Consider the following 16,638-nt stretch of genomic DNA (forward strand, 5'->3'; position numbering starts at 1 on the left):
ATTTAACAACGTTGGCTCTGAATGTTTTTCAAAAATGACTTCCAGTCTGAAAAAATAAAATTTTGCCAGCATTGAGAAGATCGAAAGCATTATTAAGAATAGCATAAAAGCCTCAAAAATGTTTTGAAAAATGGTGGATAATTGGAATAAGAAAATGACTTTTTTTTTTTTTTTTGAGATGACTCCATTGGCGGTATACAGTTAAAATATTTGGCCAGATTACTGTGTAATTACAGCTAATAAGTATATTTTGGTACATTTTACCCTTTTGAAAGTATTCATTGAATTAAGCTAATAGTGCTAGAGTATGTCAGAGCAGCACTGGGAAGAGTAAAACCACATATTTTCAGTCATTGAATCAGGTTCCCCTTTTCAATCCCTTGTTTTCTCCATAGCCGTAATGTACTTTGCAAAAACCAGCAGACTGTAGAAATTGCAGACATGTCAACTTTGAACTGACAACTCAATTGCCACAATTTTTAAGTAACTCTCCAAAATTCTCCTCTTAACAGATTGTGGTGTATATTGTTGCCAATCTGTGGCTCTTTTGGAGCAAGGGGATGCCATTTTAACCCCATTTTTGTCACTTCAGTGATACTGTCTAGACCAGTCAGAACTGGTCCTTATTGCTGTTGAGTCAGAGAAAACATTTGTCAGATGGCATGTAAATCATAACCCTCTCTTGCCTGGACACCACTGCCTGGTCACCAAGTAGCAAAAGCAGTAGGAAACTGTCATTTGGATTAAATTTGTGTTAACATCTGACTTTAGGAAGAGACTGAAAAACACTAGGGAAGAATAGTGTTTATGGCCAAATTATTTTTGAGAGATTAGAAGAACGGAGTGGATAGATTTTATATATTTTATTTCATTTCTACTAGTATATTCAACAGGTATTCTAAGATATACAGAGGTGCATAGAAGCAGAATCTTGCCTTTTTGGGAAGAGGTAAAGAGTATGATTGGTACCATGCCTTGCTAGTTACCTGGTCCTTGAAGTCCCTTCAGAAAATGTTAACTGTATAATATAAATACGTCCAGTTTCACTTCCACATCCTAATGTACCTTTAATCGTCATTTAAATAAGTGTCTTTCATTTTTTATTGTGAAATGTTGGTATACCCTACTCTTCTGCATGCTGTGCACTCCACTAGATACACTTTATAAGTAATTTATAATGACAGCATTGTAATATTCCTACTTTCCTGCCTCAGAGTTCTAATTTTATTGAAGCTGTTCTGTTACATCATATCTGTTGTATGATATCCATAATGCATACTACTGCAGATCATCTTAAAATATATGAAGTGGGGTTTTTCGATAAGTTCGGTTGGTAAGCTTTTCGATAAGTATGTATGGAAAGGTTACTGATTTCTGACTTTTCCCTTTTTTAGCAGGACAACCTTGGGTCTCAGTTTAGCCACATGAGTCTCGCCCGCCAGCCATCTGCAGATGGTTCTGACCCTCATGCCACCATGTTCCAGTCCACTGTTGTTCTTCAGTCCCCACAGCAGTCTGGTTATATCATGACGGCAGCCCCGCCACCACCGCCGCCGCCGCCACCACCACCACCTCCCCCTCCTCCCTTGCCACCTGGGCAGCCAGTCCCTACTGCTGGCTATTCTGCGTCTGGCCATCCTGTCAGCCAGCCTGTGCTTCAGCACCAGGGTTATATTCAGCAGCCCTCACCACAGGTAACGTCGCTTTTTCATCTTTTCTCTCCTACAGAAACCTCTTGATTTAAGATCAGTTTAACCCTGATTAGAGAGCTTGCTTTTAATTTCACATGTTGAGAATTTGTGACAGTGTATCAACAAAGCTGGTCATCATCTTCCCTTCTCTGGAGATTCTCAAATGCATGCTAGACGACCGCATGACTGGTAGACCCTTCAGTTGGTTGGATGGTTAAAAGTATGTGATCTTTGAGTTTCCTCTTGACTAATTTTTTTTGTTTTAATTACCTTAAGAGAAACACAATAAGGTAAATACACTATAAAAATAAAATGATGCATTTCAGGAAGAAGTAAGTTAGTTTAGGGAGAATTAACATCATAATACTATTAAAGCTTTCAGTGTTATTTCTCTACATTTACTTAGATATTCCTTAATTTTTCTCAACAGTATTTGGTAGTTTTCATTATATAAGTATTGCATATATTTTGTTAAATATATCTTTAAGTATGTAATGTTTTTAAATGCTTTGTGGGGTGCCTGGGTGGCTTAATCAGTTGAGCATCTGCCTTCAGCTCGGGTCATGATCTCAGGGTCCTGGGATTGAGCCCCGCATGGGGTTCCCTGCTCAGTGAGGAATCTGTTTCTCCCTGTCCCTCTAACCCTTCTCCCTACCCCCTGCCCCACAGATGCTCTCACTCTCTCTCTCTCTCTCTCTCTTTAAAAAATTCCTTAGTATTCTAAAGGAGATTATTTTAAAATTTCATTTTCTGCTCATCATTTGCTCATACGTAGAAATAAGGTTGATTTTTGTGTATTGATCTTGTATCCTGTGGACTTTCTAAATTTAATTCTGGTACTTTTTTCATAGACTGCTTAGGATTTTCCAAATTGAAGACCATTTCCAGATGCATTATCCTTTCCAATACTTATGCCTTTTATTCCTTTTTCTTGCCTTATTGAATTACCTATGAGCTCTAATGTTGAATATACACACAACACAACAGGGGGAAGTAAAATCCCTAGAATTCATTTATTAACTAAAGCTAAGTTTTGAAAGTACATATTCTTCCTTGTTTCCAGTCTTAACAAAAGCGTTTGGTTTTTCATTGTTAACTATGATATTATCTGTGAGTTTTTTGCCCTCTGTCATGCCCTCTATCAGGTTGAAAAATTCTTTTGATTTGGTGAGAGTCTTTACCATGAGCTGAGTATTAAATCTTGTGAAATCTCATTTTCTGCATCTATTGAGATGATCTTGTGATTTTTCCCTTTTACTCTATTTATACAGTGAATTATTGTGACTGACTTTTGAATGTTAAGTTAATCCTTTCATTTTGAGAGCACATTACCACTTAATCATGATGGAATATCTTTTTATATATCGCTGGATTCATTTTGCTCATATTATCTCTCGGATTTTTGCATGCATGTTCATAACAGAAATTGGTCTGTAGTTTGTGTGTAATGTCTTTTTCAGGTTGTAGTATCAAGATGGCAATGATTCTGGCTTCAAAATGAATCGGATACTATTGCCTTGTTCATTTGCTAAAACAGTTGGTGTAGGATTCTTCTTAACATTCTTCTTAAATATTTGCTAGAATTCACTAATGCATCCATCTGGACTTGGAGTTTTTTTGTAGGGAAGATTTTAAAATTACAAATTCAATTTTTTAGGAGATATAGAGCTAATCCAGTTTCCTTTTCTTTTTTGGATTGAATTTTGTAGTTTGTATCAATTTAATTGTCAGACTTATTGGCAAATGGTCATTCATGAATTCCCCTTATTATACTTTTAGTATCTTAAGGATCTATAGTGGTATTGCCTCTTTAATTCTTAATGTTGGTAATTACACTCCTCTCTTCTTTTTCCTTTATTTACTCAAGAGATTTATCAATTCCATTGATGTTTTTTAAAAACCAACTTAGGATTTCATTAATTTTATTACTCATTTTCTATTTGAACGATTTCTACTTTTACCGTTGTTTTCTTCTGTTTGCTTATTTTGGGTTTCATTTGCTCCTTTGTGTCTGGCTTCTTAAGGTGGAAGTATACATCATTCATATTTAGATTGTTCTTCCTTTCTAATATAAATTTTTTAATGCTATAAATTCTCTCTAGGCAATTAGCTGCAACCCACAAAACTGGATGTGTTGTGTTTTTGTTATCATTTCATTCAAAATGTTTTGTCTCTTTTTTGTGTGTGTGTGACTTCTTTTTTTTAAGATTTTATTCATTTATTTTGACAGAAAGAGAGAGAGCACAAGTGGGGAGGGGGGAGGCAGGGCAGAGAGAGACAGAGAAGCAGGGTCCCCACTGAGCAAGGAGCCCTTTGTGGGGCTTGATCCAGGGTCCCTGGGACCATGACCTGAGCCAAAGGCAGACGCTTGACCAACTGAGCCACTCAGGCGCCCCTGTGTGTGACTTTTTTGACAAATGATTTATTTTAGAAGTGTGTTATTTAATTCCCAAATATTTGGGACTTTCTAAATACCTTAGTATTATCGATTTCTATTTTATTTTATTTTTTTTAAAGATTTTATTTATTTATTTGACAGAGATAGAGACAGCCAGCAAGAGAGGGAACACAAGCAGGGGGAGTGGGAGAGGAAGAAGCAGGCTCACAGCGGAGGATCCTGATGTGGGGCTCGATCCCATAACGCGGGGATCACGCCCTGAGCCGAAGGCAAATGCTTAACCACTGTGCCACCCAGGCGCCCCTTGATTTCTATTTTAATTTCATGTGGTCAGAGAATCTACTCTAAGATTTCATTGTTTTGGAATCTCTTGAGTCTTATTTTATGTCCCAGTATGTAGTCTTTTGGGGGAAGATCTGTGGGCTCTTGAAAAGAATTTGTATTCTAACGTTTTAGTATTTTGTGATTTCTTTTGGTTTTGTTTTGAGATAAAGTTCACATAACATAAAATTGACTGTTTCAAGGTGAGCAATTCAGTGACATTTAGTACATACACAGAGTTTTGCAACCATCAACTCTCTCTAGTTCTAAAATATTTTATTTTTATCACCCCAAAAGAAAACCCTCCTCATTAAACAGTTACTACCCATTCGTCCCAGCCCCCAGACCCTGGCAGCCACCACTCTGCATTCTCTCTCCAAGGATTTGCCTATTTTAGATACTTCATATTAATGGACTCATGCAATATTGTTACCTTTTGTGTCTGGCTTCTTTAGTTTAACATGTTTGAGGGTTAATCCATGTTGTGGCTATGTATCAGTACCTCATTCCTTCTTTTGTCTGAATAATATGCCGTTGTATGAATATACCACCATTTGTTCATCTTTTCAACCACTGATGGATTTGAGATGTTTCCACCTTTTGCCCATTGTAAACAGTACTGTTATGAATATGTATGTACATGTTTTTATTCAAGTATCCACTCACATTTATTTGGGTATATACCTAGGAATAAAATTGCTGAATTAGGGGCGCCTGGGTGGCTCAGTCATTAAGCGTCTGCCTTAGGCTCAGGGCGTGATCCCGGTGTTCTGGGATTGAGCCCCACATCAGGCTCCTCCGTTGGAGGCCTGAGTCTTCCTCTCCCACTCCCCCTGCTTGTGTTCCCTCTCTCGCTGGCTGTCTCTATCTCTGTCAAATAAATAAATTAAAATCTTTTTTTAAAAAAATGCTGAATTATATGGTAATTCTGTGTTTAACACAGAAATCAGCAGCGTGTTTTCCACGGTGTCATTCTATATTCCCATCTGCAATGTATAGAGGTTCCAATTTCTCCACATTTTGACAGTAACACTTATTATTTACCTTTTTAAAAATTATTATTATCCTAGCCATCCTGGTGATGTGAAGTGGGTGTTTCATTGTGGTTTTGACTTGTATTTCCCTAATGATCGGTGATATTGATCATCTCTTTATATACTTGTTGGTTGTTGTTTCCCTCCTTTGGAGAAATGTCTGTTTTAAGTCCTCTGCCAATTTTTTCAGGAGATTGTCTTTTTGTTGTTGAGTTGTAAGAATTCTTTATATATACTGTATATGAGACCTTCATCGGGTGTGTGATTTGCAAATATGTTCACCGTTCTCTTGGCTGTTTTTTTGACTTTTTGATAATATCCTTAATCTACAAAAATTTAACTTTGATGAAATCAGTTTTGTCCATCTTTTCATTTTACTGCTTATTGCTTTTCTAGTCATATCTAAGAATCCATTTCCAAATGCAAGGTCAAAAAGATTTTATCTTTATGTTCTCTTTTATGAGTTTTATGGTCTTTAGCTCCAGTAATTAGGTCTTTTATCCATTTTGAGTTAATTTTTGCGTATGATAATGAGGTTTAAAGGTCCAGCATCATTCTTTTGCGTATATGTATGTATCTGTTCTGGCATCATTTGTTGAAGCCACTGTTCTTTTCCCATTGAATGGTTTTGGTACTCTTGTCAAATATCAGTTGACCATAAATGCAAGAGTTTGTTTCTGGACTCTCACGTTTATGCTATTTTCTGTTTCCACCTTTATGCCAGTCTACACTGTTTATTACTATGTCTTTGTGGGAAGTTTTAAAATCAGGAAGTGTGAGTCTTCCATATGTTCTTTTTTAAGATTGCTTTGACTATTTGCCTATATGGCTTGTGATTCCATGTAAACTTGATGGTTGGCTTTTCCATTTCTGCAAAAGAGGCTGTTGAAATTTTGGTAGAGATTGCATTGCATCTGTGGATTGCTTTGGATGTTACTGCATCTTAATATTAAATCTTCCAGTCTTAATGAACATGGGATCTCTGTCCATTTACTTAGGTCATCTTTAATTTCTTTCATATTTTACTGTTTCTTGCATTTTGTATTCTCTAAGTATCAGTTGAGCCAATGTGGTTGATTTGTGTTTTTCAGATCTTTTATCCAGTTCTATCAGTAAATTATAATGGATTTGTCTATTTCTCCCTTAAGTTCTGCTAGTTTTTTAATAATATTGAAACCTATATTAAGCAATTTATATTTATCATTTCTTCCTGATATATTGACTCCTATCATTATGAAATGTTTTTTTCCTCTGTAGTACTGTTTCTTGTCTTAAAACCTATTTTATCTGTCTTTAATATAGTGACTTCAGCGTTCTTTTTATGAGCATTTAAATGGTATGCCTTTTCCATCCTCTAATTTGTGACCTTAATATTTAAAGTCTGTCTTTTGCATATAGTTACATATTTCATCTTTGCTGTTCTGTCTAGTCTCATTGGAATGTCTAGTCCTCTTAGCTTTAATATGTATGTTGACATGGTTAGAGGTAGGTATGCCACATTGCTATTTGTTTTCCATTTGTTCTATCTCTATTTTATTCCTATATGCCTCCTTTACTGCCTTCTGTATTACTTGAACTCCTTTAGTGTTCTAATTTATTATTTCTTTGGCTTTTTTACTAAAGTCCTTTAAATCTTATGTTTGTATAGTATCTTTACCTTTTAAGTTTCTATTTCAAGTTCATATGAAACTGCAAGTAAAATATAGTAGTCACATTAACAGTATAATTTTATTTATCCTCAGTTGTTTGTGCTGTTGTTGTCATATACGTTGCAAGTGTATACATTATAAATAAAATATATTGTGTTACGATTTTTGCCTTAAACGATGATGTCTTTTTTTAATTAAGGGGAAGAAAAGTATATACTGTTATTTATGCACATGCTGAAAAGTATAATAATAGATTAAGATCTGAAATTAGGACATACCTATCGCTTGCTGATACCTCCAGGAACAGTTAAGGGATCACATACGTATTGCATCTAATGGTTCAGAAACAGAAGAATGTTACAGTAAATTTAGGAGATTCTTGGCTTATAACTGATCTAGAAATTCTGTATTCAGCTGGTTTCCAGATGAAATAGGCACTCTTTAAGATGTCTACAGATGTCTCTTCTTTTAGAAGTAACCCGATGGGAAAAGCAGGAACTGAAAGAGCTTATAAAGCTAATAAAGTTAATTTACCACCAGCTTCTACATCACTGAATTGTTTATTCCTTATTCCAAACTAGGTCAGATTACTTTAAGGGAAAAGCACAACTGATATAAATAGCTCCAGAAGGAAATAGAATCAAGCTAGTCTTCCTGGGTTTTTCCCCAGTTTTATTAAGATATAATTGACAAATAAGATTTGTATTGGCATTTTAATTTACATTAGAAATAGGAGAAAAAGAATGGAACCAGCACAACCGTGTATTAGCGTGAGAGTAGATAAACTGGCAGATTTATACAATGATTGCAGTTCAGCGATCAGATTGAATGAGCTAGCAGTGTACATGTTTCAACCAAGATAAGTCTTAGAAAAGGAATGTTAATTGCAAGATAAGTTGCATGGAGTTATATATAGTAGAGCACCATAAATGTAAATTTTTTAAATCTTCAACAATTTTCTGTACAGATAACACATAGAGTAGCAGTTTAAAAACATTTATAGGGGGACGCCTGGGTGTCTCAGTCATTGGGTGGCTGTCTTCAGCTCAGGTTGTGACCCAGGGTCCTGGGATTGAGCCCCACATTGGGCTTCTTGCTCAGCGGGGAGCCTGCTTCTTCCTCTGCCTGCTGCTCTCCCTGCTTGTGCTCACTCTCTCTGACAAATAAATAAAGTCTTTTTAAAAAAATAAAATAAAAAAATAAAAACATTTGTAGGAATCATATATACCAACTATAGGATAATGGTTTTTCTGTTGAACATAGGGCAAAAGAATGTTGGAGTAAGCCCTTAGCTATTTTAATAGTGTTTGGTTTTATAAAAGAGAGAGGAAAATCTGAAACAAATGCGCCTGAAAACTTTAAACCTATTAAATCTAATTGCTGGGCATATTTGTAGGTGTCTTTTGTTATGTATACTGCATGCTTGAAATTTTTTTTTAATTTTCAGTTAAATTTAAAGCTAAGAAAAACTTTTTTCAGATGGTATTAAAAAGAAGTATTACTCATTACACTCGTTCCTCAGAGAGGACATTTCTATTGCAAGTGAAATTGACTTTTTTCCTCTCAATATCCTAGATGCCAGCCTGTTACTGTGCTCCAGGCCACTATCACTCCAGTCAACCTCAGTATCGCCCAATCCCTTCTGTCCATTACAATTCACATCTAAACCAACCACTGCCACAGCCTGCACAGCAGACAGGTGAGTAATATTTCTGAGGCTATTATCTCTTAGCTATGGATATTGCTTTTTTCATTCTGCTTTATTTCAGTCTTACTCTTAAGATACTGCCTCACTCCGCCTGTCAGGGGTCTCAGATGTGGTACATATGAATATACAAACCACCGAGATTGAAAGAGTGGGCAAATCATAGCACCTGCCAGAAGATAACTCTGCCAGGTTTATATGCTAAAGTGTTCAGAGCCATAACGAGAAGACTATACCAGGCCAATCAGAGTAGTGAGCAGCTTCCTGTTACTCCCTGCCTTTGTAGTAAAACCTCTTTGGGGGCCTGATAATCCACCTCTGTTAACAACAAAAAAGAGACGAGGCAAGCTGAGAGGTCTCCTGAACAGCTGACCTAGAAGCAAGGACCCAAGTAACCCAACTTTGAGAATCTGGCCTGGTGAAGATATTTTGATGTCTTGGTCTCAGTAAGCTTTCAAAAGGAATGATGTTCTTAAATATCTTTTTTGTGTTTTGTTTTTCAGTTTACTGGTTGTATAGTGAAAGGTATTTTTTAAACCAAATGCAGTCTAATACTAGGCATATCACATATATTAAAACTCAAAAGATTCTTTTCCTTTTGCCCCTCTTAAATTTTCTTTAAGCTTTCAGTGAAAACTACTGTGACCTCAGTGTAAAAAACTATCTTGAGTGAATTCCTTTCTTTCTGTACCCCACCTAGATTTGTACTTCTGCCCTAGATGTGTAATAAGGTACTTTTCAGCCTTTCATAACTCTAGCGGTTGAAGTGGAATGTTTATTGGTATCTTTGAAGCCTTTTTAGCTGGTTGTCACTGTTGGAGGCTCTCACACTATATCAGCTTGACTCACTGAGACCACATAACGCTCCACTCAGGCAGTTTCTTGCCTCTTGATATTATGTGCAAGTCATAAGGCGAGCCGTGGTTTTAGGAGAAAGACGTCTCTACAGGGCAATCTGATGAGAAGTATTCTCGCTTCTCCCCACTTGTGCAGTCTTCAGTGATCGCTGTGACTCACCAACTTCCTTAACCAGAGAGGATTCTTATTTATCACGCCTGGAGGGGAGCTTTCAGGTTCTTAATCCATTGTTCCTAGGAGTCATCTTATACTTAGTATAAGGTCTTTTTCGTGTTACTAGCCCTGTATTGTAAGTGTGACAGATGTTCTTCCAAAGGATATTGAGTACAAACATTTGTTCACTTTAGCCAACTTAGATTTTGTCTTCTGTCTTAATTATGACTCCCTTTAGTTCAAGTTTTCCTGAAGTTTGATAATACAGTCTGCTTCAAATAATATAAAATTTTGAAAGTCATCAAAAGTTGTTCTTTATAAGGGAACATTCATTGTGACACCGTTCATTAGCTTCAAACACGTTTTATTCTCATAGAAATTATTTTCTGAGTTTTCCTGGGCCACAGTGACTGACTTTTCATATTGTTTTCATCTTGATTTTTTTTTTCAAAATTATAATACAGGGTACAGTTAATGTCATGGTAACAAAAAAGTTTTCTTTCACTCTCCCCATTCAAATATCTCCTGTGTGACTAATTAACTTGGTTTATTAGTACTGCTTATTAATGAGGCAAGCAGAGGTCCTTTGCTCTGTATTTATGTGAGCTTATTAGTTTCATTCTTTTCCATCGCTAAATTTTTATTCCTCCGCATTGTCAAACTGCCTACAGAATTAAAACTTTCAATCACAGGTCGGACCAGTGTGCTTTTACAAATGCATCTCAGCAAAAATATTCCCACTTAATGGAAAACAACTGAACATGCCACTCCTCCCAAATGAAGGCCAAAATATCTGTGTTACAGAGAGTAGGTGATACTGTAATCGTGGATTTTTCCCTAACGCTAATTATGGTGAGAAGGAAGGAAACAAAAGTAAGTTAGATTGCATCTGTAAAGCACAGGCACAGAAAAAACATTGTATGTCCGAATAGTTTTTGACATTGTATTTGACTCTTAAAATCATCATAATGTAACATGTTTTATAGAATTTGTCCTTCCACTTATTTTATGTACTGTCCTCTCGGTTTACAGGCTTAAGTTAGTTGAATATCATTCAGTATGAAGAAAAAAAAGAGAAATAAATCCTCACAAGATCCTTATCTGAGAGGGAAAGAAATTATGTTTTGTTAATAAGTACAATAGCAAATTCCTCTTTAAAGAAAAGTTCAGTAGTGCCAGTGGCAAGTTTTTGTGTTGGTAATTTTAACAAACCTTTTAATGGAGTTAGTAGGATTTCAACTACTAAAAAAGTTATAATCTAAGAATTTGTAGTTAGCTAATGGTTATTTTTTATGTTAAAGCATGTAGAAAAGTGTGCATTTATGTTTGTGTGTATCCTAATAGAAAAGTAAAATGCAGTGGGAAATGGACAAGGCAGTTTTTTCTGATTTTAACAAATTTATAGCAATTTCTGTCTACATAATTTATATTTTTATATGTACACATCATACTTTCTGGATTTAATTTTTTATTCTTTTCCTTATATTTCCCTACATACATTCCACAACCCCAGTCTGATTAAAATTAGAAATAATTTGTTAATGTCTCTTACATTTTTGTTTCTTGTCAAACAACATTTAGTGAAGAAGCATATTATTTTATTTTATTACATAAAAGGGTAAAACTAATTGTTCAACCAAATAATGAAAACAATAGGTTTGGAACAGCTCTTCTTCACTGGGGCACGAATAATTTTTAAATGTTTATATATGAATTTAAAGAAATTGTCCCCTACCTTAACAAATCCAATTGAATTAAGTGGTGTTTGTTGGTTTTTTTGTTTTGTTTTGTTTTTTAGGTTTTTGGTTTGGGGGGCGGTTACCTCTTGAATTAAGTAATCTTAAACCAGGGGAAATGGCAAGAGAAATAAAAGATTTTCTGTTATTTTCCCTTTAGGGGGCAGGAAGAAGGTTGGGGAGATATCTCAAGGATAAAATGCTTTGGTCTTCTATCCCACATGCGTGCCAGAGGTCCACAATAGTTATTGATCCCCTTGACAGTTATGGGAATTGACTTGAAAACAGTGCTAACACTATTGCTGAGGAATGAACATACATATCTTTTGTTATGAATGTGAAACTGTCGTGGTCATTCAAAACAAGGTTAAGTCAACCCCAGTCAACAGAAGCAGAAAAAATTCTGGCTACATGAGGCTTTCAGACAATGGAGTGTATAGTGTGAAAGAAAATTAAATAGGAGTAAAATCCTGACAGCCCTTATTCATTTTAACTGGTATTAGAGCTATCACTTAAAGCTTCTGGGTTTCGATTTACTAACTTGTAAAGTGTAAGGGAGGTTTACTGTATTGTCTATTGAAGCCTCTGTGTACTCTTAAAATTCCATGATTCTATGTTTCTAGCTTACGTGAGTCCTTTTTAGTTCAGAAAGGTAGAATATTAGAAAATGGTTTGCAATAGCTTAATGACTTACTGTCAATAACTAGAGTCACACAAACAACTATTTCAGAAGATATGGTTATTTGCCATTTGCAATAATAAGGATTTATTATCTTAACCCTTTATCATAAAGTTTACAGCTTGAATACTATAAAGTATACTACATGTAAGGAGCTTGATATAAAGAAACCATTCTGCACATAGTAGTTACAGCAAAGATTTTGGATTTATGAGGCCCTGGCTGTTTTCTGTGTAGCTGCTTTCATTCTTATGACTCTTTTTTGAAAGGTTTGCAGCTTTACCATATATGTTTAATATTTTGCAATAATTGGCCTTGTTCCTGAGCTGTTGGATTCGGGGCCGTAGCACTGTCTGAGAGGTTTACATTTCTCACAGTGAACCGGTCTCTTTTTCAGCTGCTTCCTGGCTTCTTTTTACTCAGGTTTCCACTGCTTTTTTTCTTTTTCTTTTTTTTTTTTTTAGTGCTGTATTAAGGTATTAATATTTGCTTATATTTTCCGTTATTATGCCTTTTAATCATGCATCATACTCAGAAATAGGGATTTGAATTTAAATGACAACCTTGTCTTAATATAATTTACCTTTTAAAAATTTGTGAAAGCTATTGCTTTAATTTCTTTTCCAAAGTAGATTTGAATGGCAGATTCAGTTTGGTTTATAGCTTTTCTTAAAAGTCTAATGTCTTAAGCATGCCAGACTCATTAGCAAAAATCGAGTACATCTTTCTCTGTTGCTACATAACTTTTAAAGAATATTAGTGTGCATTAATGCATGCCATCTAATGGAACTAAGACACCTAAAAGCATCTGAAACTACTTGGGCTCTGACCAGGGATATAATTCAATTTTTTTTTTCTTCAAACTGTGATATTGTATGCATGTGGGAAGCAAAATGACTCTGTAAAATGAAATGTCATTTTAATTTTGCATCCAGCTGATAAATTCAGAGAATATCAATGCATTATATCATCAGTATTAGCTTTTCAAGGAACTCAGAACTATGTGGTTCCAATTAAGCTTCATTACCAGCACACTGTAGTAGGTTCCCGGTGAACCACACCATAGAAGGACCATTTTAGGATAAACAGTCTGTAACATGTGGAGAATATTGGCAGCATTGCAGAACACAAATTTAAAACTAACTTGGTTGTAAAGGGTGAGCAAGGAAGAAATGGACATATTGGAAAGCACCAGAGAGATGATATTAGCAGGGGACTTGGCTGTGTTAAATAGGGACTTCAGTACGAGGTTAGTTTCTTTACTGGCATCTTTTGACTTCAAGTAATAGGAATTTTGTAATGACGTTACTTCATGATGGCCCTGGTTATCCTTGCTTTTTCATTGATTCTCTGAGCTTTTCTGAGTATTGTGTGACCAGCACAGATTCAGACATTGTGTAATACCTACAAATCCACCTATTTCCCTTTTCCCTTCTCCATTAACCTGCCGCCACTGAAACCTGGAGCCAAAAGTATCTGGTAAGTACCCACAGATTTCCTTGAGCTGTACAGACTCTTCCATAGGGTCATCATTTAAATAGCCATGAGCTATAACCTCTACGTGGCTGTTTTTATTAGATTTGTTTTTTTGTGTTTGTGTCTATGTTTATTTCAGGCACAGAAATACAGGAGAAGGTGATACAGGAGAAAGAATAGTGAAGGTGGGCTGGTGTTTGTGTCTTCTCAGTTCACCTAAGAGGCTCTCCTTAGTTGAACTTGCCTGCTCACTAAAAACGTGCTGCAGGCATGCACCAGGATTACAAACTTGAGGTTTTAATGATTTGGAAACAGTTCATCTAAATTGTGTTGTAGATACCTGGTTACAGATAAACAGAGTTGGCAAAAATGACCTATCAAAAAAAAACAAATCTACCCTTACACTGCTTCTGCTGTACAAGTTTAGTCTTGAAAAACTTAAATGAAATCCCCTTAAATTTAGGGCTGTTCTGACGAAGCAGTCCTTTGGTTCTTTTTATTATCTTTCTCATTATGTCTAATCCGTGTTACTAAGATATGCTTTCCTTTAACACAAATGCTGTTCAGGTCACCTGCATAAAGTAAAACTAGCCTGTTAAAGCCTGTGCAATACTTTTCTGCTGAGCACTGTGTTTCCTTCTTGCTCTCTTCTCTGTTGAAGTGAAAGAGAGTTAAAAATAGAATATTCTTTGGAGCCCTCCAGGGAAGTGCCTAGCCATCAATTTATATTGTCCTAGTTCTCTTTGCTTGCAGAATTGATTGTGCTTTCCTCTGAAAGTGCTGGAAGAAATGGGGTAATATTGCAGCAGTGCAGTCCTTTAACAAAGCAGACTGACAGCATTAAATAACACCTGTGTTGAGGTCTGGATGTTTATTCTGTTTGGTATCACTTAATATTGGCATTGCTTACTTTACAAAATATATGTTTTCCCACAATATTGACACAAATTTCTACAGGTGCTGCAGATCCTATTTTCCTCTGACTTCCAGGTTAAACCTAGATAGATCGCAGGAAGGATTTGTTTTTGTTTTCATTTTTTTCAATTTCTGATATACTGAAACACTTATTATTAAAGAAAGAATAATTTAGGTGTAACCATGCTGATGATATATATTGTGTGTTAGAATGCTGGAAATACTCTTCTCTTAGACTTTTTTTTCTTCTTCTTATTCCAAGTTTTTATTTAAATTCCAGCTAGTTAACATAGAGTGCAGTATTAGCTTCAGGAGTAGAATTTAGTGATTCATCACTTACATACAACACCTGGTGCTCACCACCACCACAAGTGCCCTCCTTAATACCCATCACCTATTTTTTTTTTTAAGTTTGTTTAAGTCATCTCTACACCCAGCATGGGGCTTGAACTCACAACCCTGAGATCAAGAGTTACATGCCCTCTGACTGAGCTAGCCAGGTGCCTCTACCCATCACCTGTTTAACCCATCCCCCTGCCCACCTCCGCTCCGGCAACCTAATGGTACTTTTCATTCTCTAGGAATCTACTTCGTCTTTCCCAGTCTTCAGCTTTTTGCCTCTTTTCTAGATCACTGTGTTGTTGTTGTTTTTTTTCTCAGACTTGGCAGTCTTCAAACTATACCATCTAAACTATCAGAACTATGTCCCTTCCCTGCCTTTTAGACTGTATAATTAGATAATGAACTTGAACCACATTGCCACTTCCCTACTAAGTGCCACTCTGTAACAGTTGATGCTCAGCAGCCTGAGATTCCTTTGTTCACAGGTTCAGAGGAATTTGTGAGCAACTTGAATAGTTCTTTTAAATGTAAATTTTATTTACAAAGTGTGCATAAAGTGAGGCATACTTGTGATTAGACAATCCTTTATATTATGTTGCTAATAAATTATTAATGACTTTGTCTTGCATAGACAATGGTAAGGTTATCTTTAATTTGATTAGAATGATGTGGTGGATTTTTCTGTTTTTAGTGCTTTCCAACTGAATATTTCTAGTTTTCCTTGTGGGTATAGTAACTTTAACCAGCATAGTTCCCATGGTCTTACGTCACCCAAAAAAGTTGATTTAATCTTTTTTTCAGCTTTTTAAAAATTTGTATTTAAGTAATCTTTACACCCAGCATGGGGCTTGAACTCATGACCCTGAGATCAAGAGTCACACATTCTTCTGACTGAGCCAGCCAGGCGCCCCAGTCTTTCTTCAGCTTTTAATATCCTGCTCTTTAGAGAATATACTCCAAAATTATATACTTTGGGGGCTCCTGAGTGGCTCAGTCAGTTAAGCATCTGCCTTCGGCTCAGGTCATGATCCCAGAGTCCTGGGATCGAGTTCTGCATCAGGGTCCCTGCTCAGCAGGGAGTCTCCTTCTCCCTCTGCCTGCCACTTCCCCTGCTTGTGCTCGCTCTCTCTCTCTCTGACAAATAAAATCTTTAATAAAAAAAAATTATATACTTTTCAACTAGTTATTAGGTTGTGGGTTTTTTGTTGTCATTATTGGAATGAGTGGTCAAACATCTCATTGTAACTTCTAGAAAAACGTTCAGGTACCTGTCCAAATTACCAGTAGAATTTCCCTCCTGGGGTGCTAGTCTTACAGAGTATCAAATGTTAAATACTTTTTTCAGCCATGACAGGCTTAGAAAAGAGTCATTAGGCCCTGCCCAGTGTGGTTCATACCTGGTGAGTTTTCATGCCTCAATATAAACCTGAATGTAAAGCTACTCAGTGTATAGAGAAGAATCATTGCTTCACAAGGACTTAAGACTTAACCCATGATACAGAACGTGGCCCTTTGTACACAGGCATCCAGATTAAAGCTAGCTTTGCCCCACCGGGTAAAGTCTGATTTCTTGGCAAAGCAAGTCAACTTTGCAGAGAAGAGAGCCAGATTATGAAAATTTTGTTAAATCTTGTGTGGATTCATCTGGGATATAGCAACAGAGTTATACATTTTGAGCAAA

General features: G+C 36.1%; 1 protein-coding gene across 11 annotated transcripts in view; it reads left to right on the forward strand.

Annotated features, from left to right (window-relative positions):
- R3HDM1 (R3H domain containing 1) overlaps positions 1-16,638 on the forward strand; it is a 190,024-nt gene that overhangs the window by 112,483 nt on the left and 60,903 nt on the right. For 10 of the 11 annotated variants that reach the window (XM_034654485.1, XM_034654477.1, XM_034654476.1 and 7 more), the window contains 2 exons: positions 1,395-1,694; positions 8,669-8,792. In XM_034654485.1, the coding sequence (XP_034510376.1) occupies positions 1,395-1,694; positions 8,669-8,792 (424 nt within the window). The remainder of the gene's footprint in view (positions 1-1,394; positions 1,695-8,668; positions 8,793-16,638) is intronic. The other variant, XM_034654481.1, reaches the window with a different exon arrangement.

The sequence above is a fragment of the Ailuropoda melanoleuca genome, chromosome 2, assembly GCF_002007445.2.
Source record: "Ailuropoda melanoleuca isolate Jingjing chromosome 2, ASM200744v2, whole genome shotgun sequence".
Classification (NCBI taxonomy): domain Eukaryota; kingdom Metazoa; phylum Chordata; class Mammalia; order Carnivora; family Ursidae; genus Ailuropoda; species Ailuropoda melanoleuca.